The 26,415-nt window shown below is 43.9% G+C and overlaps 1 protein-coding gene across 2 annotated transcripts in view; it reads left to right on the forward strand.

The window, feature by feature from the left end:
• Positions 1-26,415, forward strand: part of CNGB3 (cyclic nucleotide gated channel subunit beta 3) — a 108,968-nt gene that overhangs the window by 14,859 nt on the left and 67,694 nt on the right. Inside the window, exon 4 of one of the 2 annotated variants that reach the window (XM_075270346.1) lies at positions 11,753-11,875. In XM_075270346.1, the coding sequence (XP_075126447.1) occupies positions 11,753-11,875 (123 nt within the window). Of the gene's footprint in view, positions 1-11,752; positions 11,885-26,415 lie in introns of those variants that run through there. The other variant, XM_075270347.1, reaches the window with a different exon arrangement.

Here is a 26,415-nt window from a genome sequence, read left to right on the forward strand (position 1 = left end):
ATCTGATACTGATGATCCATCATGTGGATAGGTCATTATTATCCATTTTGCCTGGGTCTTGGACAACCCGTTTAAGGTTTTGTGCAACTGGCCTACCAGTAGATCAACCGATTTTGGCATGTTTGTGTAGCCATATAATATGTCTGTGGTCCTCCAAACTCACCCATGACTGCAGATGCTTTGAGGGGTAAAGATTGGAGTTCCACTGCCCAGTCTATTTGTTAACAGGAAATAATCCACTCTGATCTCCTATTCAGTACGGAGCCACTGCTCAGCTATCTCAGGTGAATGGCTGGCTTTAGAAATAGGTTTTAGAGGAGAAAAATAGGGAAAAAAAATTTCAGGCAAAAAATGGTAAAATATTTAATGTATGGGAGTTGTAGTTTTGGAACAGCTGCAAGGCCACATTGACAGGTGACCCTGCAGCTGTACGGGGATGTATAGGGCGTTTTTTTTGTGGGGCCAGGTGTACTTTTTAGTTATACCATTTTGGGAAATGTTTATTGCTTAGATCACCTTTTATTTAATTCAGAGGCAAAACAGAGAGAAAAACCCGGCGGTTTAGCACTTTTGATTTTGACGTTCACTGTACATAAAACTATTAGTAGACCGGGCATTTTCAGACACAGGGATTCCTAATGTATATGTTTCACAGTAATGTTATACTTTTATATGTATTCTAGGGAAAGGAGGTGAACTTTTATTTTATTTTTTATTATATTTTTTTTTAAGTGTTTTTTTTTTTTTTTTTTTTACTATTTTATTATCCCCCGCCTAGGGGGCTTGAACCTGCAATCATTTGATTGCAAGTCCCATAGACGGCAATACAAGTGTATTGCCGTCTATGGGAGATTCTATACATTACTATCGCGGAGTGTCATAGACCAGCCGCGATAGTAATATATATCTAAGACAGGCCTCGGAGCCTTCATTAGGCTCCCGGCTGTCATCGGAACAGGTCGGCTCCTGCGGCCTCGCCGTGCAGGAGCCGGCCTGCATCACTAAAGGTATGGGGCCGGTGGGGACCGGCCCCGGGGCTAACTAATTGCCGGGACCTGCGGAGGAGAAGCGGATTTACAGCATGGCCGTGCTACTGCCACCGCTGGTTTTCTTCAGTGGCAGGAGCGTGACAATCTGCAGGCCCCGGCAGCTAAGACACTCCCCGGCATCTGCTGTAATAGACCGGCGGATGCCGGGGAGTGTCTTAGCTGCCGGGGCCTGCAGATTGTCACGCTCCTGCCGCTGCAGAAAACCAGCGGTGGCAGTAGCGCGGCCATGCTGCAAAACCGCTCCTCCCCCCACATTCGGACTATAAGACGCACCCTCATTTTCCTCCGAAATTTGGGGGGAAAAAAGTGCGTCTTATAGTCCGAAAAATACGGTAATCATTGATATACACCCAAATAGCTGAGCAGTGTTGGGACATATGACCTTCTAGTACTGCATTGACATAGACTAAAGCAGATCCTTTTTGGTGCTTCTCGTAGTGGAAAAGCAATCCAAATCAAGCTGAGATTATTTGGTACCATGCCATGGAAAAAGGGGTTTGCGCACTCCAGGCCTGAGAAAGAGGCCAATGTGAATTCACTAAAAGAGTCCAAATGGCTCCTGGGTGCCTTTAAGGGGGGCCTTTGACCACTTCTACCATCTCCAACTCCTTACATTTTCTAAAAGATGACGCTCCAGATTCTCCAGCAGTTGCAATTTTTTCTCTAGTCCCCACCATTCCTGAGCAATCATTTCTGTTACTTTCAGCACAATTATGTTCTTTGCTGTCAGGTGGGCGGTCCTTTTCTGTTAGCTTCTGTTGACACCACCCACCTGACAGTAGAAAGCACAACTGTGCTGAAAGTAACAGCACAGATTGCTCGGGAATGGTGGGGGATAGAGAAAAATTCTAGCTTTGTCAGAAATAGGGGAGGAGCATCTATTGGAGGATGCACAGAAGCTGCTGGAGGAGGAGAAAGATCCTCTTTAAGTGTAATAATATTATAAATGATGGATACTAGGTTATCGGAGAAGGGTTCTTGATGTATATATGATGAGGAAAATTGTTGTTTCCTTCATGGAGAGTTTTGACGTCCAGGGATAATGAACAGTAGACCTATAAGACTTTTTTGGCCTTACAAGCCTTGTTAATATGATAACTTGTGTTACTATTAATATACATTTACAGTATTTCAATTGTAACCGTTATTTCCGTTTCTTCATAATAAATCAAAAATGCGGGTGAATTTAAAAAAAGAAAAACTTTCTGAGTCAAAAACTCCCCTCCCTTCTAAACTGCTCAATTCACTGCTCAGACCTGTTCTATGGAGAGGGGAAGGGGAGGAGGAGCTGAGTGAGAGAGAGATGCTGCTGTCCATTACAGTGTGTTTTTAGCAGTATGGACAGTATAGATGTGAATGAATCTCTTAGGGTATGTTCACACGGTGGAAAAAGGACTCTGTGTGTGAACATACCACGAGTCTAGCAGCAATGGAGTGCTGATACAGTGCACTGGCATCTCATCGCATCATTCCACTCTGGATTAGGCCCAAATGAATGGGCCTAATCAGGAGACAGTCTTGCATCACGGACGCCGTGGCTCAGTCAGCCGCGGAATCCGTGGGAAGAAGGGGCATGCCGCTTCTTTTTACCGCTACTAGCTAGCGGAAAAAAGAAGCAAGCGGCTCCCATTGAAGTCAATGGGAGCCATTTTACGCAGCGGATTTTGAGGCGGATTCCGCGACAAAATCCGCTGCCAAAAAACTCCATGTGACCTACCCCTTACTGTTATTCACAGCACTGTTTGCGCCTGAATCTTTTTTTCTTTTCTCTAACGCAGCCTCTCTTCCCTTTCCACCCTCCGTTCTCCGTAAACTTTGAAGAAAATGGTAATGGAAAGCGGCCATGCTATGCAAAACGCATAGCGCATACATTGAGAAGCAAGCGTTTATTAACACGACAAACGTTCGCTTTACGCCTGCTATATCTGTACCGCTATATACAAGCTCATACAGTCTATGACAGGCTGGCTCCAGTTTGGGCTGCTTTTTCAATGTGACCGCTCACTTCAAAGGCAGACCATCATTACTTTAGAAGTTAGAGTTCAATCCTTTGACAAGAACGATTAAAGTCAATGCATGAGTTAGTCGAAAAAGTTCACGTTGCAGTAATTGCGCTTTAGTCAGTCCCGAGCAGCCTTGTACTTAGACTGTCATGGCAGTGTTATTATTAGCATCATTACTGAATCACGGCTTACAAGTATCACTGGGGAACATGAAGTCACTTAGTCCAATTTCAAGAAGTCATCAAACTTTTAAGTTCTTTCATAGAGGTATTAGACGCTGACTTCAGATCTCCGTGCCTTAAAGCGTTACTGTCGCGTCATATTTTTTTCTGTTGTGTGGGCCGGTGTATGGAGAACCGTTTTATATACTTTATGGACTGATTTTACTTCTTTTTATCAATGTGTCTGTAGTCTCAAAGTGTTGTGTAGGAAAGTCCATTGTGTACATAGAGAAGACCTCATACACTTCCTACAGCTTGTATGACTTTCTGAAGAAGACTCCTTAGCTCGCCTCTACAGTCCCTACATGATGATAGTGAATATTTAGAGGGGCGCACTGTGGTGAAGGGAGATAGAAATGGGGCCGCTCAGATGAAAAAAAAAGCTAGATTACTGAAGATGGCTTATAAAGAAGGTATCCAAAATAGAAGTTGATTCCAGCCAGGTTTCGTGGAAAATTGAAAAATTCTTCTTTATTATTTAAAATAACATAACATGTATGACAGCACACATCTCAACAGGAGCATGGGCGTCAGACTGACGCGTTTCGGATTAGTTCCTTTGTCGAAGTCTGATCCGACTTCGACAAAGGAACTAATCCGAAACGCGTCAGTCTGACGCCCATGCTCCTGTTGAGATGTGTGCTGTCATACATGTTATGTTATTTTAAATAATAAAGAAGAATTTTTCAATTTTCCACGAAACCTGGCTGGAATCAACTTCTATTTTGGATTTCCTCATTGTCAAGCTCCGAGCCGAGGGAGTGTATTCCGAGCTGAGCTTCTGAATTGGGTGGAAAAAACTACATGTTGGAGATTGATTTGATGCTGCAAGTTGGCTGAGTATAAATTCCGTTTCCCCCATTTCCTCTATGCATGTATAAAGAAGGTATGGCCATAGAGGCATCCCTTATATATGTATTGAGCTAGTTTTTATAAAAGGGTTTATGATTAGAGATGAGCGAGTAGTACTCGATCGAGTAGGTATTCGATCGAATACTACGGTATTCGAAATACTCGTACTCGATCGAGTACCACTCGCTGTTCGAATGTAAAAGTTCGATGCAGAACCAGCATTGATTGGCCGAATGCTATACAGTCGGCCAATCAATGCTGGTTCTTCTCCTACCTTTAGAAGTCTTCTCCGTGCAGCTTCCCCGCGGCATCTTCCAGCTCTTCATTAACTCTGCCAGGCATCGGGCCTGGGCAGAGCCGACTGCGCATGTCCGCTTGTAGTGCGGGCATGCGCAGTCGGCTCTGCCCAGGCCCAATGCCTGGCAGAGTGAATTCAGAGCCAGAAGATGCCGTGGGGACGCTGCAAGGAGAAGACTGCATGGAGGATCCAACCCAACCCTCACTCGTGGACTTGGTAAGTAAAATTTGATCGAACGTTGCCTACCCCTGAAACGAGCATTTTCCCCCCATAGACTATAATAGGGTTCGATATTCGATTCGAGTTGTTGAATATTGAGGGGCTACTCGAAACGAATATCGAACCTCAAACATTTTACTGTTCGCTCATCTCTATTTATGATCTCTTAATGCAGGGACTGTCTGACAAACTGTATCATAAAGCTCACTAAAGGAAGCAGGGAGAAGGGTTTATGTTACTTGACCTCCAGACATCTCAAGAGATTAAAGTTTTGTCAGAGGGACTAATGAGTCCCCTCCATCCACAGGTCGCATGGCAATTGCCTACCCTCTCTCTATAATAGGTATGCCAGTGGTCACATAAATACCATCTTTGATACACACCCTGTTCCTCCAGAAATAAGCCCTACCCCGAAAATAAGTCCTAGTTAATTTTGAGCACCTTCAGTGTTAGGTTATGTCACGTGACATAACTGACGTCACGGAGATGAAGGAAAGAGATACCATAGCCCCCAACCATCCCAGACAAGTTCCCTGCTACATCCCACCACAGCAGGACAAAATCTGCTCACCCACTACCGATTCTCATCCCTTTCCCTTCCGAGTGCCGCTTCTTGGGTCCCATTTCCCGACATTACTATGCTGTGGGCTTGGCTACCTACCTACCAGAGGTCAGGTGCAACCACTGCTCGCTCCCAGAAACGCAGCAACTCCACTGAAGCATCTTCCCCTAATCCTAAAGGAAAAGAGATGGAGGGGGCCACTGCCACACAAAGTGTTTAGAGAGGGAGTGCCAGTAAGTTTATTTAAGACCCTCTTACTGCCAGATTGGAGTCAGGAAGGAATTTTTCCCCCTGAAATGGGGCAATGGGCATGAGCCTCATGGGTTTTTTTGCCTGTAGGGGATTGTAGGGTTATATGTTGGATTTTATGGGCTGATGTCTTCATCCAACCTCATCTACTATGTAACTATGTAACCATCAATTTTGAATGTAAGTGAGGGTTAGGGTTACTAACCCTAACCATTTTACAAGATTCGTCCAGAGTGAATCAAAAAAGATTCTGATTCACTACAGTGCCTGAAAAATAAGACTTACCCCAAAAATAAGCCTTATCAGAAAATAGTAAGTCCCTATCTGTTTTTCATGGACCCACACACACACACACGGGAAGGAACTTCACAATCCCTCTATGGAGAGATGATTTTTGGGCACACAATTGATGCAAGGACCTTTCTTGCACCAATCATGCAACTCTACATCCCATTCTGTGCCTTGTTCACCACTTTGTGTGAATGTGAACAGAGCGAGGCGAGGACACCTCAGTCCAATATATCTATAATAACTCACACCAGTTTATCAAACTCCCTACGCCAATTTTCTGATGTAGTGTAATAAAAACGTATCACACACTTGGCTTAACACCCTTTCTTACTCCAAACATGAGCCTCAATCCCCATTCTGTGCACCTTGTATAAATATGGACAGAGCAGGGAGTGCAGCATAGCGGCGACACCTCATCCTGACGTATAGTTTAATGGAGTGAGTTGCAATGGAAAAATATCTTCATTCTGGTGCATGGGTGTTCACCTGGTTTATAAAGGGGCCAGAAGCTTTTTCATAAATCAGTCGTGCCCTTGATATGTCTGGGCCTTTATTAATACTGGCATACGAAACGCCAGTCTTTAAAAACCTGCTCCACTGTCAGGTACATGTAGCCTAATCAGTGAATCCGTTTGCTACATTAGGGAATGGATCACATAAAACCCATCCTCTTTGGATTAACCCTTATGATTAGAGATGAGCGAACAGTAAAATGTTCGAGATTCGATATTAGTTTCAATATTTGACTACTTGAATTGAATATCGAACCCTATTATAGTCTGTGGAGGGAAAATGCTCGTTTCAGGGGTAGGCAATGTTAGATCAAATTATACTTAACAAGTCCACGAGTGAGGGTCGGGCTGGATCCTCCGAGAAGTCTTCTCCTTCCAGCATCCCTGCGGCGTCTTCCGGCTCTGAATTCACTCTGCCAGGCATCGGGCCTGGGCAGAGGTGACTGCGCATGCCCGCACTACAAGCGGACATGCGCAGTCGGCTCTGCCCAGGCCCGATGCCTGGCAGAGTGAATGAAGAGCCGGAAGACACCACGGGAAGCTGTACGGAGAAGACTTCTAAAGGTAGGAGAAGAACCAGCGTTGATTGGCTGACTGTATAGCATTTGGCCAATCAATGCTGGTTCTGCATCGAACTTTTACATTCGAACAGCGAGTGGTACTCGATCGAGTACAAGTATTTCGAATACCGTAGTATTCGATCGAATACCTACTCGATCAAGTACTACTCGCTCATCTCTACTTATGATCCTTTCCCCTATAGTGTACCCATCACCACCAATTCCTTCCCGTAGGGATATTTTCAGCCATTCCTCCTTATTTCCAATCCAAGGCACTGTACAATTCCTGCCACGCTCTCGTGATGGTAAATAAACAATGGCGTTAATCTTCTTCTCACGTTGTATGTTTCTTAAATAATGACTAATAACACCTAATAATGGGACGCCTGGCGCACCCGCTGATCCAATTTATCTTTATGCTATCGCTGCTCAGATAATAACAATGTAATCTGGTGGCATTAGGGTAATGGACGGCATAATAAACAGGTATCGAGACAGCGTGAAAACCAAGTAGACTTAGGAAAAATTTGTAAACTGACCCCTTCTATAACATATTGCAAATTGAGTTTGGTATCTAATTTGTAGCCTAGTAATGGCTAAGTAGACCCGGGGGATTATATTAATTGATGCTGTGCATGGAAATGTTTGTCACAAAGAGTTGAGCTACGCGCTCAGTCACTTAACCACATAATCATATTTTCCCAGCTTTTAGATATGGACTCATGCTGGAAATTAAATTAGCTCCTTATATTAGGTAAATCAGATAGCGGCACTTCAGACACATAGAGAGCGCGCAAATGATTCCTTTAAGAGAAAATGGACTTGATCTACGGTCACGCTTTTCTTCATTTACAAATTAGGCAGCGTGGTGGCACAGTCGAGAGTGATGTTGTCTCATTGCTTGGGGTCCCAATGCTTCATTCTCATCACTTGGTGGGGTTTTTTTGTCCGCTGTGTTTTATAACTTGTTTCCTATAGTCTGAAAACATAATGGAATCATTAGTGATGTGTTAAAGTGGAAATAATGCGAGTCATGGGAGGCAGAATGAGAGGTTTGACTAAGACAGTAACTTATGGGAAGACCAACCAATCTGCTATTCATGGCACAGCACGAAAGCTGTGTATATAAGGCTGTGGATAGTGTTATCCTCTATGGGGGGGCTGCAAAACTGGAAAGGAGGTAGCAAATCCTAGGTCGAGTAAGAGTTAGGTTTATAGGAAGTATTTTCCCGTAAAGATCTTTTGCCTCTACTTTACCTAGACTAAAATGAGGTCAACCAAAACCTGAACAGTCTATACAAAACGTATAATATTAATATTAATAATGATCTCCCTATTCCTAAATACCGCACCCCTACTAGTGCACATTAGAGTCAATCTGATCAAATACATAGTGAACTTCAAGGGAGTCTGTTACAAGATATCAACCAAACCCCATAGATAGATAGGTTAGGGTCACCAGAATCCAAGAGAGTTTGTGAACCGTTGCCTTTGTTGCTGAGATATTGCTGTCAATGTGTTAATGTGCAATGTGGGTGTAGCCGCTCTTTGGAGTAGTGACAACGCCCTCATTGCTCCAAAGTGCTCTAATTCAGATGGGGAAACCTATTAATCTGCAGTTGATATGCTGGAGACAGATTCCCTTAAATTCATTAGTGGCCAGCATATAGGGTTTCTGCGCTGGTCACCAATAGAGCTTGTTCCACTATCTTTGGCTTTCTCCTTCAGTTGTTGTGGAATAATGCGGGATCCCCAACACTCTCACACCCATTTGCACAGTTGTGTATTTGTACTGGCTCCTAATGCCTGGGATCAGGAAGCTGCCAATCTTGGGACGTTTATCACCTTAGATGTTGCAGTCAATAGCAACTGCGGCATCTAGGGGGTTTTGGAAGGAGGGGGCTCCCTACTAGAGACGTCTACTTTTACAGCATTTTGATCTATGTTTTGGTCTTAGACATGGGTCCCCTGCCAGGATCCCGCATATCAGACACCAGCTCATCTATTATTGATGTCCCATCCAGAAGACAACCCCTTTAATATCTGCACTTTACAGACAGGTTCCATCCACATTCTTTTCCACAATATATGGATGTAATTTAATACAGTCTACTTTTTTTTCTGCTGCTGTAATGTAATGCATGTATTTCATGTCCATAAATCCAGTATATCTGCCACATGTGAGAGCATATCCTAAAGAGGGACATTAACATTTTGTGCTTTCCTCTATGTTCTGGTAAAAAATAAAAAATAAAGTCATCTCCTTAATTCCATCTCCCAGTTAATACATTTTATTATTGTCCTTTAGATGCCGCTTTAATATCTGCAGCATACAATTTCCATATTAATGGACAAGGAAACTTGGAAGATATCCCAGTATACATATTTTGCTGGATGTCTTTGTACTGAAGAGCAGAGTTATCTGCAAAATACAGATGACATTCACAGCAATCCATGTATTTTGGCTGGAGTATGTAGGGAAACAATGTATGGATGGACAAGACGTATACAGACGTATACAGATGTATCCTTCTTTACTTGTCCTCTTGGCTGGCCATGTATACATATATATGAGTCACAAACTAAGCAGCTTTTCTAAAGGTAACATGATCTCTGAAAAGTTAACACAAAAGGATATTCTAACTATTCCATATGTGTGGCCACTCCATGAGAAGAGGTAAGGAATAGAGATGAGCGAACAGTGAAATATTCGAGATTCAATATTCGTTTCGAGTAGAGTCTCAATATTCGACTACTCGATCGAATCCCATTATAGTCTATGGGAAAAAATGCTCGTTTCAGGGGAAACCACTTTTCGACTAAAGGAGAGTCACCAAGTCCATGAATAACAGGAGGAGAATGTTTAGGAGGAGCGCTGTGCAGTTAAAGCGCACAGACCGTGCGCTTTAACTGCACAGTGCTTGCAGTTGCGCTGATAAAAAGTCAGCTCCCTCGTAACCGCAAGCTGCCAGCTCTCCCGACTAGCAAAGAAGAGCCTGCAGCAAATCAATGCTGGTTCTGCAGCAGGCTCGTCCTTGCTAGTCAAGAGAGCTGGCAGCTTGCTATTACATACTTTTTCTCATAGGAATGAATTGGCCAGCGTTGATTGGCCAGGGTACAGCATTCGGCCAATCAATGCTGGTTTTGCCGGAGGCTCGTCTGTGAGGAGGCGGAGTCTAAAATTGGACCACAATGGAGACTGCTGTGGTCCGATCTTAGACTCCGCCTTCTCACAGACGAACCTCCAGCAGAACCAGTGTTGATTGGCCGAATGCTGTACACTGGCCAATCAACGCTGGTCAATTCATTCCTATGAGAAAAAGTAACCTCCCTCGTAACAGCAAGTTGCCAGCTCTCCTGACTAGTAAGGACGAGCCTGCTGCAGAACCAGCGTTGATTTGCCGAATGCTATACACTGTATAGCATTCGGCCAATCAACGCTGGTTCTAAATCGAATATTTACTGCGAATAGTTAGTAGTATTCGATCGAGTATGAATATTTCAAATACCGTAGTATTCGATCGAATACCTACTAGATCGAATACTACTCGCTCATCTCTAGTAAGGAACCTTTCAAGGCAGTAAGAAACACAGCATAAGTAGATCTGGGAAAATATATGCCCTTAAATTCACAGAATACAGACTGTCATACAGAATACAGACTAACAAAGAAAAAAATACGCAAATCTGTTCTTCAGGATGTAATTAGGAGAACAGTGCCTTTGTTTGCTGCCCTCTAGAGGCAACCCCCTTAACATCATGCATGATTTGTTAAAAAGCCTAATAACATAATGCAAGGATTATTGCCAAACTAGTATTTCTATTCCAAAAGGAACAGATTCCCAGCTGCGGACAGCACATTTTCAATCTGTTGGATCTCTTCAGCACAGCGCAGGGATCTCACTTTGCCAAAGTCTCTAACTTTGCCAAACTAGTATCCCTGTGCTGTGCTGAAGAGATCCAACAGATCTAAATGGTGCTGTCCGCAGCTGGGAATCTGTTCTTTTTGGAATAGAAATACTAGTTTGGCAATAATCCTCGCATTATGTTATTAGGCTTTTTAACAGATCATGCATGATGTTAAGGGGGCTGCCTCTAGAGGGCAGCAAACAAAGGAACTGTTCTCCTAATTACATCCTGAAGAACAGATTTGCATATTTTTTCCCATAACCCCCAGTGGAGCAGAAATGGCTTCTAAGTCTCCATACGCCTGTGAAGGTGCAGACTCTCCCTAAGGAGTGTTAATATCCCCCGATCCTTACCATACAGAATACAGGCTGCCTTACAGAATACGGACTGCCATGCAGAATACAGACTGTCATACAGAATACAGGCTGCCTTACAGAATACGGACTGCCATACAGAATACGGACTGCCATACAGAATACGGACTGCCATACAGAATACGGACTGTCATACAGAATACGGACTGCCATACAGAATACAGACTGTGATACAGAATACAAGATACAGAATACAGACTGCTATACGGAATACAGAATACAGACTACCATGCAGAATACAGACTGCCATACAGAATACAGAATACAGAATACAGACTGCTATACGGAATACAGAATACAGACTGCCTTACATAATACAAAATACAGACTGCCTTTCAGAATACAGACTGCCATAGCTGCCGCTCCATATTCCCTTGACAGATCCTGCACGTTCTAATGTCAAACTTTGATTCTGCTAGAAATGTTCTGCTTTACATTATTACAACAATAGCTCATGCTTATAAAAAGAGCAATGTTCATTTTCTGAATACTTTTTATCTTTTTTATCTAGATTTCAACCAATGCACTTATATATGTCTTCCATATGAAATTATTATTATTATTATTATTATTATTATTATTATTATTATTATTATGTGACCCGTATACTGTAGCATTTCCTTGTTATCTGAGGCCTCTCTTCTATTTTGCAGCACGACACTGGCCACTAGGACACAAATCGGTGTTCTCTTCAGGGTCCCATTGGTGATCAACTGTATGAAGGGGATTTTGCAAACACAACGACAACTTAAAAAACTAGGCAGTTCTGCACTTAGGTAAGATGCGTATTTATGTCATTGTCAGCCATGGTGTAAATGACTCTATCTCCATTATGTTATAGCTTAGTGGCAGGTGTGTGAAATGTGATACAAAGCAGGAAAGTTTGGAAAAAATGTGTTATAGTTTATTTTTGTTGATTAATGCAAAGTGAATGAAGAGAAGAGAAATCTAAGCCCCATCAATATTCGGTGTGACCTTTGTCCTTTGCCTTCCAGCAATTCTTCTCAGTACTTGCAGATGGATATTGAAACAACTGTTCCCGTCAATTAAGGCCTCTATTCCATCCAGGGGAGTTCGCATGAGCCCCCCCCCCCCCCCCAACGGAATACTGACCACAACTGCAAGCGGTGCGCCAGGGAAAGCACACGGACTTCATAGACTATAATGGGGTCCATGTGCTTGCCACCAGATCTCCACAGGGATCATGCGGACAGGAAAGTACTTCACAATCTACGTTCCTGTCTGCATGACTCATGCAGGCAGCGCGCGGCAAGCACACGGACCCCATTATAGTCTATGGGGTCCGTGTGCTTTCACTGCACACCCCTTGCAATTGTGTTTGGTATTTCATTCGGGAGATCCCCATGCGGACTCCCTCAGACGGAATACCAATGCAGATGTGAACGAGGGCTAACATTAACATCCTTTGTGTCCATCAATGTCTGGGGGGGGGTTAATGGACACAGTGAAAACGGATATCCAATGGTAGCATGAACGTAAGCTAAGATTGTTACATTATTGGAAATATTTTACCAGTGGTCAGCTTTAACTTGCCATTTCTCGATCCGATACATTAAAGCGTCTCCAAACGGAATCTACTATGAATATACGTCTTGCATCGAAATGACGATTTCTTAGAAGTTCTTAGCTTTGTTCTAGATGTTTGAGCCTGAAGTGATATCCGCACAGACACTCACATGCTAAGCGGTCTGATCAATCATCATGACAAACACAAGGCATAGCCGGGCTTAACGAAATTATCCGGTAAGTCAGCCGGCATCGGTTACCCATAAATATTAAAATGAGGAACATAAATTGTATCAGCTATTGTTTAAGGGGGCGAAAAGCCATGGGATATTACAAGGCAAGAGGCTGATGCAATGAAATCCATTTTCTGTCCATCAGACATTAAAAGAAAGAGTGTTAGAAATGAAAAATTAATTGGTCCTTTAGTCGCGCTCTCTTTTCTCTTTCAATGTGTCGGGTGTAAAATTTGTAATTAACTTTTCAATCATTTTCTCATTTATTCTGCTACCTGGAATAGCATTTAATGTGCCGAAAATAGAGCTATATTTTTCCTAAGAGAGTTAAAGGAAGGAGATTAGAGGATTCATCCTGTAGTGACTGACTGATTCTTTGCACTAAGCCGCCATTTCACGTCTTACAAAGAATTTAATATAAAGAGAGAATTCCTTTGTAATGTGACCATCTCGATGAACAGAATTGACTTCTAGCACTTGAGAGGAATAATTGCTCTCGCGCTTTGTGCTATTCTCTCTTCATTTTTTTTTATTTCTTCTTAATATAAAACATGATTAAGAGCTCATATGAAAGTGAATTTTAGTTTATGGCGACTATAATTGACATCAGAAAATACTTAGAATAGAAATCTTTAACCAAATGGAAAATATCCTTGGAGGTTGTTATCCAAAATGCAGGCGACTAAAGGATATATTAGAGGAAAATCCACATAAAGCAACCGAGCAAGGCTAAGGAACGCGGCAGGGTGCAAGCTATACGCCGCCTACCATGTGCAGCCAAATAGAAAATGACATCGAGGTCTGCACTTAAAGGGAATATCTCATGTTTGATTCCTTGAATGAGATTTTAGTATTCGGAATGTAGAGTTGTACGTAGAGACTTTTTGATCTTTCAAAATTTCCCTGATTGAAACAAATAAATGGGAATGAATGGATGAAAGATATCCTGAACTATTACGGTCTACTGCTTGTATAAGTTGTAACTGTATCTGATTATCCGGGGTAGAGCATTCTAGTGAAGTAGTGCAACGCAGGAGAAGTCTGCTTTATGTTGGTCCCCAGTTGTATAATCATTAGCCTCTAAGGGCTCGTTCACACGGGGGCGGTGGGGGCGGATTTTGACACAGAGAGTGACGCGGGAGCCACGTCACTCTCGGGTCAAAACCCGCCTGCCACAACCATCACGGTCATGGCTTTCCCCTCCGTAGCCAGCTCAAATGAATGAGCCGAAACTGGAGGGTGCTGCCGCTAGGCGGAAGCCGCGGCTCAGCACGCCACGGCTTCCGCCTGAAGAAAGGTCATGTCGCTTCTTTTTTCTGCTAGCAGGAAAAAAAATGCACTCTACATAGACCACTATTGTAAAGGGGAGGATTTTGAAGTGAAATCCACTGTTGAAATCCGCCCCTTTGTTCACGTGTGAGCTAGCCCTAAAACTAGAGAATGCTCTACAGATATGTCCAAGTCTGTACAGAAAAGCTGACAAGATTGCTGTAGAAAACAAGAAATGCCAGTCTATTTTGTATGCTCTATAGCCGGCATGAAAACTAAAATATTTTAAGATATATATCTTAATCACAAAAAAATCAGAGGTGAGAGATACGTCTGAATTATTAAGAGGTTCTGGTCTGTGCTCTAGAATGGAAATCTTTGGCGGACAGAAATGGTTGTAGATTTAATGTATGACTAATACCAGATTTGTGGTGTGAATTATAATAAATATCTTGGGCCAAGGCCTCTGTCCGAGTCCATGGCACTCCACCTGGCTCTGCCTAAATTCGCAGAAAGTGGAGAGTGAGGCAGAGAACAAGGGATAAGGATCATCTTTGGTGCAATAAATGGCTGTGCGCCAGAGATACACCATATTATCAACCATCTACTAACCCAAACTAAAACTATAGCTGGAAGGATAAATCCCCCATGAATAGGTTTGTAATAAAAACCTGGTTAAACAATTATTTCTGAACATTACTTCTGTTTATAGCATGAAGTATATAGTAGTATATACACTGTACCCTGGTGATAAGATAAGATAATCCTTTAATAGTCCCATAGTGGGGAAATTTCAGTATGTTACAGCAGCATAGTAATACAGATACAGGATAATACACAGTAATATATTACGGAAGTAGAAACACATAAGCTGAGAAGAGAAGATATACTAGGAGTCCATAGCAGCTATAATCTAGTAGTACGCGTCATATCATAGGGAACCATGTGAGTAACAGTTGAATAAATGTATTTCCCATGGTGATCCACTGCGGTAGAACCTAGTTACTTAGTGGGACAGTATCATATATAGTTTTAGTTGTCATGTGACCAGTACAATAGTATTCGTATGAATACATTATCTCTCATTGGTAATGGGTTAGTGCATTCAAGGTAAAGGTGCAGATGTACCTGATGGACGAACATGTGCGGGCCTCTGTGACTGAACAGCATGGCCGATCCACAGGTGGCACATAGATGTCATCCATGTGCCATGCTTCCGCAGCCCCATTCATTTGTTCAGAAGCATGGCTGCAAAACCGGACAGAAATAGGGCCTGCACTGAGTTTTACGACCCAGACCGTTGTCTCACACACTGATCCATGTAATACACAATCACGTGCATGAGCCCACCGAAATGGGATAAACCTGGATAGCACACTAACCTAGCACACATGTCCAGAACCCAACATATCAACCCAACCCAACAAATAGATAAGTTAGAGTCCCCTTGAATCTTTCTGTTGCCGAGATATCACCGTTTTTGTCACTGTGCAAATAAGTTTTTTTGGAGCAACAAGGGATTGCACTTACCTCTTTGGGACAATAGCAATTCACATTGACAAAAACCGTCATCTCCACAATGGAAACACCAATTCACAATGGGAATAGATTGTGACAATGAACTGTAAGAGTTTTCCTCAATGCAGACGATGCACTACCTGAATAGTGTTGTGTTCCGTTCTGCAACTACAATTAGCTTAGAGGATATAGGTATACTGTATATTTCCAGATGGTTTTTATATCTCGGTACTTATCACATGGCCAAGCTTATCCCGAGTTTCACGAATCTGTACGAGATCAGTTTCCTTCATGGATCCATACACTTCTATGGGTGCATGAAAACTGAAGCAGAATACCACTCCGTGCAAAAAATAACACACGTCTTCTTTTTCACATATCACACACCACACAGCCAAGAAACTTGGCCATATGTAATGAAGTCAATGAAGTTTTAATCTGAAATTGAACTTTGTAGCAATGCAATTCCCGTCCTTCTTGTCTGATGGATGTGTTTAATCCATTTACCAGTTATGGCAGTGAAAACAGAATCTCAGTTCTTCTCACAAGAGATTTTCTATTCTTCTGTTGTCTGTTTGGAGTAAAATAGCGAGCGAGAGGATAGCTATGAATATGTGCCAAGCACCTTAGAGTATTGTTCTATTTTCTACTGATCGCTGAATTATGTATGAGATTACAACAAGTGTCTTTTCTGATCATACAAGTGCCTGAGAGTTTTATTAGAAAATTATTCCCATGCTATCATGTACTCCAAACATTTTCCTAAAGGAGGATCTTGTCCTAGATTGAGAGCAATTGTGCATTTAATCTTCAATACATGACATATGGTGTTTTCATTCATTTTTATGCCGCTACTTGAGAGTATGTTAGGGCACTTACCGCTGCATTTAATACAGTTTGCTCACCCCGTGCAGACTTAAGTGTATGATAAATGAACCTGCAAGGCTTACAGTCAACATAAAGCTGCGGTTTATGAACAATTTCCTGTAAAGGATAGATGCGCCATAATAAGGGTTAGGGGGAAATAAAAAGAGCTGCTAATTGAGTTTTAGTCTAGAAACAAATATGATCTGGATAGACAAATATACTTTCCAATAGAGCGGCATCAACTGGGCGCAACCTTATACCGCAGCTCAAAGGTCCTTTTGCACTATATCCCTTGGAAATAATTAATTTTAAGGGTCTCTTTTTCAGGAAATATTCAAGGCTCAAGGGGTTGACCAGGAATTTTTTGTGCCCTACGGTATAAATATCTGATTGGAGAGCCTGGCCCTGCACAGTTCACAGTACGGAGCCACTTCCGATGCCTATACTATACACTGCAGATATATCTAAAAACACTTTCTGCAGGCTGCATAATTATGTACAACTGGACACATAGGGATAGGATTTCAGGAGGGAGGGGCAATAGGCTTATTACTATATACATATAAATATAAACAATTCACAGTTACCAGGTTCTTTATGTTTATGGCTGTCTTAGTTCAGTGATTTGTATAAAATGACATGTGATACATTCATTCCATTATCCAGAGTGTTAAATAGGGTCATCCACCTGTACTCATAAATCCGTCTCTGTTTCCTTGATTTAGAATTCTCTCTCAAAATCAAAATTTTCATGTCATTGGCGATATTATGATCTTCCTGGCAGAAATGTTTTGAAAAGATAAAGAACCTGGAAACTGTGAATTGTTTATGTTTATATTTATATGTATATAGTAATAAGCCTCTTCCCCCTCCCTCCTGAAATCCTATCCCTATGTGTCCAGTTGTACATAAACATGCAGCCTGTAGAAAGTGTTTATAGATATATCTGAAGAAGAAGCCAAGAGCTTCGAAACGTTATATTCTGTCATTATGAGTTAGCCATTAAAAAAGGTATCATCTACTGAAGGCTCGCAAGTTTTTTGTTTTTTATATTTCATACCCACTGGCTAACATGGTAAAAAAACAAACATTTTCCTTATACTATACACATCATGGACTTGGAAGCAGCTAGTTCCGGTCCTTGTTTAGCGGCCAGGTATCAGTACTGCAGGTCAGCTCTTGACTTGAGTGGACGCTGATTCAATGATGGCAGCCAGCCACTATATAGAGCAGGGGTCTCAAACTCAACTCAGCATGTGGGCCGCAGAGCAAGATCCCAGCCAGTCGGCAGGCTGCACCGTGGCAAATTTAGCTCCACCCCCTTTTATGTTGACTCCGCCCATTCATTTTTCATGTGCCCCCACACTGTATAATCCTCGTACAGTCAGCCGTAAACTATATGTCCCCCCTCCATCTTTCCCCCAGTTACATATACACCTTCCATCTGCCCCCAGATTCATGTCCCTCCATCTCTGCCCCCAGATTCATGTCCCCCCATCTCTGCCCCCAGATTCATGTCCCCTCCATCTCTGCCCCCAGATTCATGTCCCCCCATCTCTGCCCCCAGATTCATGTCCCTTCCATCTCTGCCCCCAGATTCATGTCCCTCCATCTCTGCCCCCAGATTCATGTCCCCCCATCTCTGCCCTCAGATTCATGTCCCTCCATCTCTGCCCCCAGATTCATGTCCCCCATCTCTGCCCCAGATTCATGTCCCTCCATCTCTTCCCCCAGATTCATGTCCCTCCATCTCTTCCCCCAGATTCATGTCCCCTCCATCTCTTCCCCAGATTCATGTCCCCCCATCTCTTCCCCCAGATTCATGTCCCTCCATTTCTGCCCCAGTGTCATGCCGTTCTCCCCCCTCCCTTCGTCTGCCTCCAGTGTCATGACTCCCTTCATTCCACCTCAATGTTTAAAGAGGACCTTTCACCATTTTGCCCACAGGCAGTTCTATATACTGCCGGAAAGCTGACAGTGTGCTGAGTTCAGCGCACTGTCGGCTTTCCCGATGTGGGCCCAGTGTGAAGAGCTTACGGTCCGGTACCGTAGCTCTTCTATGGTCAGAAGGGTGTTTCGCACACTCAGTCAGAGACGTCCTTCTTCACAGCACAGCCAATTGCGCTGTACTGTGAGAGCCGCTCCACAGTACAGCGCGAGTATCAGAAACTCCCTTCTGACCATAGAAGAGCTACAGTACCGGACCGTAAGCTCTTCACACTGGGCCCACATCGGGAAAGCCGACAGTGCGCTGAACTCAGCGCACTGTCAGCTTTCTGACTGTATATAGAACTGCCTGTGGGCAAAATGGTGAAAGGTCCTCTTTAACACACAAAAAAACACTTATACTCACCATCCAATGCTCCCCCGCCACGCTCTGCAGTTTCACTAATAGACCTGTAGGCGCGATGTGATGATGTGACGTCATCACATCGCGCCTATATGTCCACTAGTCGGAACGTAGCGGCTAGTGGATATAATCATCTCGCAATGTATTCAACTCGGATCCGGCATCCCTAGGCTTGTGCGGGCCGCACAAAATTGTTCGGGGGGGCCGCGAGTTTGAGACCCCTGATATAGAGTGTGGCGTCATTTACTTTCGGCTCTGCACCCTGCATAGTATGGGCATCGAAATTGGTCCTGCACAGCTGATTTAGTTACGAGGTACTCCCCCTTTGTCAAGTGGAATGAGGTTTACACAGAAACGCCCAGATTTTTTGGGTGAAGCTCCCCAGGCCATTGGCTCAGCTTGTCTTCCTCAGACTCAGTCTCAATCTCAGACTCAGTCCTTTGAGCATTGTGTGTTGTGGTATATATTGTAATAAAGTTGCGTGTGTTTTAAGAACATTGGAGTAAGCGAGGTGCCTTAATACTTTGGTTATCCTTCTGCATTTCATCCGTCCCTTGTGGATGTACAGGGCCCCAGCTGCTGATCTATACTCCGTTCCATTGGGATCCATTTATCCAAGGCTCTAGGTAACCTCAGAGCAGGATCATATTCACTAGCTCAGTGCCTATCATCGCTGTGTTATCCTAAGGATAGACCACAAATAAAAATTCCTGGCCAACCCCTTTAACACCAGGGACACATTTTTGTTGGATTTGTTCTTAAAGTAGAGATAAAATAAAATAGTTTGCAACCTATATGCTATTACACGTTTGCCATGGATCCCTTGGATGCTACAAATAATGTGTCGGCTACACTTGGAACAGAGTGTTAACTTTTTCAATAGATTTAAAAGGCTTTTGTCTCCTGTGACAAGATATCAGTGCAATGTTGAATTTTGCTACATCTATATACTTTGCTGTACCTGCGTCTTAGACTGCACTTGTTATAGCACCGTAAAGAGATCCAATTTATTTTTCGCTAGTAATGTGAGCTTACAAGAGAGTCGTAGCAAATTGCCTGCAGGTGGAATGACCCAAAAAACTAGTTGTGTCGTTCAATCAATCCAACGGCAGCCTTGAGTGAACTTGTTACTTCAAGTGTTTTCCTCCAGAAAACAAAGCCTTGTCTAATGGCAGCTGCCAACCACTGATGGATTGTTCCTGCAGCGTCTGCACAGTGGACAGTGGAAATAAAAAGGATCCGCTATAATCTGTCTGTTTATAGAACAGTGTGGTGGATGTAGGACAGATGAAGAGCAGTGCAATGTAGGCACTACAGGTAGACGGCAGTCCACTGTGTGTAGTAGAGGTAGAGAGCAAGACGGTACATGTAGCAAGCTAAAGACCACATATAGTAAAGGTACAGACTAGGGCGGTACATGTAGCAAGTAGAGATGAGCGAACACTAAAATGTTCGAGGTTCGAAATTCGATTCGAACAGCCGCTCACTGTTCGAGTGTTCGAATGGGTTTCGAACCCCATTATAGTCTATAGGGAACATATACTCGTTAAGGGGGAAACCCAAATTCGTGTCTGGAGGGTCACCAAGTCCACTATGACACCCCAGGAAATGATACCAACACCCTGGAATGACACTGGGACAGCAGGGGAAGCATGTCTGGGGGCATAAAAGTCACTTTATTTCATGGAAATCCCTGTCAGTTTGCGATTTTCGCAAGCTAACTTTTCCCCATAGAAATGCATTGGCCAGTGCTGATTGGCTAGAGTACGGAACTCGACCAATCAGCGCTGGCTCTGCTGGAGGAGGCGGAGTCTAAGATCGCTCCACACCAGTCTCCATTCAGGTCCGACCTTAGACTCCGCCTCCTCCGGCAGAGCCAGCGCTGATTGGCCGAAGGCTGGCCAATGCATTCCTATGCGAATGCAGAGACTTAGCAGTGCTGAGCCATTTCTGCTCAACTACACATCTGATGCACACTCGGCACTGCTACAATCAGATGTAGCAATCTGATGTAGCAGAGCCGAGGGTGCACAAGGGTTCAAGCGCACCCTCGGCTCTGATGTAGCAGAGCCGAGGCTGCACATGGGTTCAAGCGCACCCTCGGCTCTGATGTAGCAGAGCCGAGGGTGCACTTGAACCCTTGTGCACCCTCGGCTCTGCTACATCAGAGCCGAGGGTGCGCTTGAACCCTTGTGCACACTCTGCTTCATCAAGCTAATAGAATGCATTGGCCAGCGCTGATTGAAGCAGAGCTGAATCTGTGTGCTTAGCTCAACTACTCCACCGGTGTAGTTGAGCTAAACACACACATTCAGCACTGCTTCATCACGCCAATAGAATGCATTGGCCAGCACTGATTGGCCAGAGTACGGAATTCGGCCAATCAGCGCTGGCTCTGCTGGAGGAGGCGGAGTCTAAGGTCGGACCTGAATGGAGACTGGTGTGGAGCGATCTTAGACTCCGCCTCCTCCAGCAGAGCCAGCGCTGATTGGTCGAGTTCCGTACTCTGGCCAATCAGCGCTGGCCAATGCATTCTATTAGTGTGAACTGAGTTTGCACAGGGGTTCTAGTGCACCCTCGGCTCTGCTATATCAGATTGCTACATCTGATGTAACAGTGCCGAGTGTGCATCAGATGTGTAGTTGAGCAGAACTGGCTCAGCACTGCTAAGTCTCTGCATTCGCATAGGAATGCATTGGCCAGCCTTCGGCCAATCAGCGCTGGCTCTGCCGGAGGAGGCGGAGTCTAAGGTCGGACCTGAATGGAGACTGGTGTGGAGCGATCTTAGACTCCGCCTCCTCCAGCAGAGCCAGCGCTGATTGGCCGAATTCCGTACTCTGGCCAATCAGCACTGGCTAATGCATTGTATTGGCGTGATGAAGCAGTGCTGAATGTGTGTGTTTAGCTCAACTACACCAGTGGAGTAGTTGAGCTAAGCACACAGATTCAGCTCTGCTTCAATCAGCACTGGCCAATGCATTCTATTAGCTTGATGAAGCAGAGTGTGCACAAGGGTTCAAGCGCACCCTCGGCTCTGATGTAGCAGAGCCGAGGCTGCACAAGGGTTCAAGCGCACCCTCGGCTCTGATGTAGTAGAGCCGAGGGTGCGCTTGAACCCTTGTGCACCCTCGGCTCTGCTACATCAGAGCCGAGGGTGCGCTTGAACCCTTGTGCAGCCTCGGCTCTGCTACATCAGAGCCGAGGGTGCGCTTGAACCCTTGTGCACACTCTGCTTCATCAAGCTAATAGAATGCATTGGCCAGCGCTGATTGAAGCAGAGCTGAATCTGTTTGCTTAGCTCAACTACTCCACCGGTGTAGTTGAGCTAAACACACACATTCAGCACTGCTTCATCACGCCAATAGAATGCATTGGCCAGCACTGATTGGCCAGAGTACGGAATTCGGCCAATCAGCGCTGGCCAATGCATCCCTATGGGAAAAAGTTTATCTCACAAAAATCACAATTACACACCCGATAGAGCCCCAAAAAGTTATTTTTAATAACATTCCCCCCTAAATAAAGGTTATCCCTAGCTATCCCTGCCTGTACAGCTATCCCTGTCTCATAGTCACAAAGTTCACATTCTCATATGACCCGGATTTGAAATCCACTATTCGTCTAAAATGGAGGTCACCTGATTTCGGCAGCCAATGACTTTTTCCAATTTTTTTCAATGCCCCCGGTGTCGTAGTTCCTGTCCCGGTGGGAGGGGAATCGAATTTTGGCGCACTTTACCACGCGGTGTTCGATTCGATTCGAACATGGCGAACACCCTGATATCCGATCGAACATGTGTTCGATAGAACACTGTTCGCTCATCTCTAGTAGCAAGCTAAAGACCACATATAGTAAAGGTACAGACTAGGGCGGTACATGTAGCAAGCAAGCTAAAGACCACATATAGTAAAGGTAGAGAGCAGGACGGTACATGTAGAAAGCTAGAGAGCACATGTAGTAAAGGTAGAGAGCAGGACAGTACATGTAACAAGCTAGAAATCACATGTAGTAAAGGTAGAGAGCAGGACAGTACATGTAACAAGCTAGAAAGCACATGTAGTAAAGGTAGAGAGCAGGACGGTACATGTAACAAGCTAGAAAGCACATATAGTAAAGGTAGAGAGCCGGATTGTACATCTAGTACCAGTAGAGTAGCATTGTATGTTCTGCTGTGCTGGCTCCTGGTTCTACATTTATTAGGATCTGTGTGTGAACAGGATTCTACATATACTGGGCACTGGATGGGTGAGCTAGGAAATACTTCCTTTGGATAAATTGAAATACAGATTAAAAGCCTTTCAATTAGGGTTGAACGATCGTGTTCGGAAAAGATCGGATTCCGATCGGCAATCGAGAAAATTTCACAATCACCATCGGAATTTCGAACATGATCTTTTTATGTGGGATCGAGATCGGTGATTTTTCCCACAATGCATTGCTTAGCCTTCACACTGAGTATACGCTGTATATTCAGTGTGAAGGATCCGCTGCAGTTCCATAGGAATGAATGGAAGCAGCCGACACACAGCCTTAACCCCCTGAGCGCCGGCTGCCTCCATTCATTCGAATGGAAGGCTAAACTAAATCTCTAGCAGCTACTTACCTCTAGAGATGGCTGCTCCAGTGCCCTCCTTCTTCTTGCCTCGCTACCCCGCCTCCCAGGTTAGTGTTTAAAGTGCTAGGTAGGCGGGGTTTGTGGCTTAGAGTGTGGGCGGGTACAGGGCGGGGAGACGTAACGTTTCCCCTTCCAGTACCTGCCCACACTCTCCTAATCTGGCAGGGAGGGGGCAGCAAAGGAAGAAAAGCAGCAGCGAGGCGAAGAATGAAGGCACAGGGCACAGGACCAGCCATCTCTGGAGGTAAGTGGACACCAGGGGGTAGGATTGCTTTTAAAATCCGATCTCCGATTAGTAAAAAAAATCCCATTGACTTGCATTGGGATTGGAATTGGGATCGAGATCGGGTTCGAATGAAAAATGATCAGAAATCAGATTTTAAAATCGATCCTGAAAAGTCAAGATCGGCTCAACCCTACTTACAATACAAATATACAAGTACTGCAGGTAGAGAACAGAGCATTGTATGTAGTAAAAGTAACGGGCATTACAGTAAATTAAGCAGAGGTAGAAAGCTGTATGATACGAGAGGTACAGGTAGACAGCATTAGAGTACATATAGTACAGGAAGAAAACAGTACATATAGCACAGATAGTAAGCAAAATAGTACATGTAATACAGGTAGAGAGCGGTAAAGTACAGTATACAGTATGTATTACAGGCAGAGAGCTGTATAGTACATGTATTACAGGCAGAGAGCAGTACAGTACATGTAGTACAGGCAGAGAGCAGTACAGTGCATGTATTACAGGAAGAGAGCAGTACAGTACATGTAATACAGGTAGAGAGCAGTAAAGTACATGTAGTACAGGTCGAGAGCAGTACAGTACATGTAGTACAGGCAGAGAGCAGTATAATGCATAGTATAATGCATGTAGTACAGGTAGAGAGCAGTACAGTACATGTAGTACAGGCAGAGAGCAGTACAGTACATGTAGTACAGGCAGAGAGCAGTACAGTACATGTAGTACAGGCAGAGAGCAGTACAGTACATGTAGTACAGGCAGAGAGCAGTACAGTACATGTAGTACAGGTAGAGAGCAGTACAGTACATGTAGTACAGGCAGAGAGCAGTACAGTACATGTAGTACAGGTAGAGAGCAGTATAATACATGTAGTACAGGCAGAGAGCAGTACAGTACATGTAGTACAGGCAGAGAGCAGTACAGTACATGTAGTACAGGCAGAGAGCAGTACAGTACATGTAGTACAGGCAGAGAGCAGTACAGTACATGTAGTACAGGCAGAGAGCAGTACAGTACATGTAGTACAGGCAGAAAGCAGTACAGTACATGTAGTACAGGTAGAGAGCAGTACAGTACATGTAGTACAGGCAGAGAGCAGTACAGTACATGTAGTACAGGTAGAGAGCAGTATAATACATGTAGTACAGGCAGAGAGCAGTACAGTACATGTAGTACAGGCAGAGAGCAGTACAGTACATGTAGTACAGGCAGAGAGCAGTATAATGCATAGTATAATGCATGTAGTACAGGTAGAGAGCAGTACAGTACATGTAGTACAGGCAGAGAGCAGTACAGTACATGTAGTACAGGCAGAGAGCAGTACAGTACATGTAGTACAGGCAGAGAGCAGTACAGTACATGTAGTACAGGTAGAGAGCAGTACAGTACATGTAGTACAGGCAGAGAGCAGTACAGTACATGTAGTACAGGTAGAGAGCAGTATAATACATGTAGTACAGGTCGAGAGCAGTACAGTACATGTAGTACAGGTAGAGAGCAGTATAATACATGTAGTACAGGTAGAGAGCAGTACAGTACATGTAGTACAGGCAGAGAGCAGTACAGTACATGTAGTACAGGCAGAGAGCAGTACAGTACATGTAGTACAGGTAGAGAGCAGTACAGTACATGTAGTACAGGTAGAGAGCAGTATAATACATGTAGTACAGGCAGAGAGCAGTACAGTACATGTAGTACAGGCAGAGAGCAGTACAGTACATGTAGTACAGGTAGAGAGCAGTATAATACATGTAGTACAGGTCGAGAGCAGTACAGTACATGTAGTACAGGCAGAGAGCAGTACAGTACATATAGTACAGGCAGAGAGCAGTACAGTACATGTAGTACAGGCAGAGAGCAGTACAGTACATGTAGTACAGGTAGAGAGCAGTACAGTACATGTAGTACAGGCAGAGAGCAGTACAGTACATGTAGTACAGGTAGAGAGCAGTATAATACATGTAGTACAGGCAGAGAGCAGTACAGTACATGTAGTACAGGCAGAGAGCAGTACAGTACATGTAGTACAGGCAGAGAGCAGTACAGTACATGTAGTACAGGCAGAGAGCATGGGAAGAATATGCAAATCTGTCTTCCATGATGTAATTAGGAAGTCAGGTGCCTCAGTGTTGCAAACCAATAGAGGGCGCTGACTGGAATGTGCAAGCCTGTCTTCCCTGATGTAATTAGGAAGACAGAATCTCAGTGAAATAGCCCAATAAAGGCTGCTCCCTTTAACATCATGCTCGACCTTCCAAGAGGCCTTTGTTTTGCAATGATGCTGGGATTATTACCAGGTATAGTCTCTCAACCGAGGACGGCCGTTTCGATGTTATTGCATCTCGTCAGCCCGGTGTAGAGAAGACTAACCTGGTAGAGGTGAGAGGCTTAGACAGAGTTAGGGGGATATCGTCACTCCTTGGGGAGGCAGAGAGCAGTACAGTACATGTATTACAGGAAGAGAGCTGTATAGTGCAATTGGTACAAGAAAAAGTCAGTGCAACACAGGTAAACAATAGTATATTACAGTTCATGTAGTACAAGTACAGAGCTACATAGTATAAGAGATACAAGCAGAGAACACTACAGTACATGCAGTACAACTAAGAAGCAGTACAGTACATTAAGTATATATAGATAGCAGTACAGTACATTAAGTATATATAGATAGCAGTGCAGTACATTAAGGA

Source organism: Leptodactylus fuscus, chromosome 4 (assembly GCF_031893055.1).
Source record: "Leptodactylus fuscus isolate aLepFus1 chromosome 4, aLepFus1.hap2, whole genome shotgun sequence".
Taxonomy (NCBI): Eukaryota; Metazoa; Chordata; class Amphibia; order Anura; family Leptodactylidae; genus Leptodactylus; species Leptodactylus fuscus.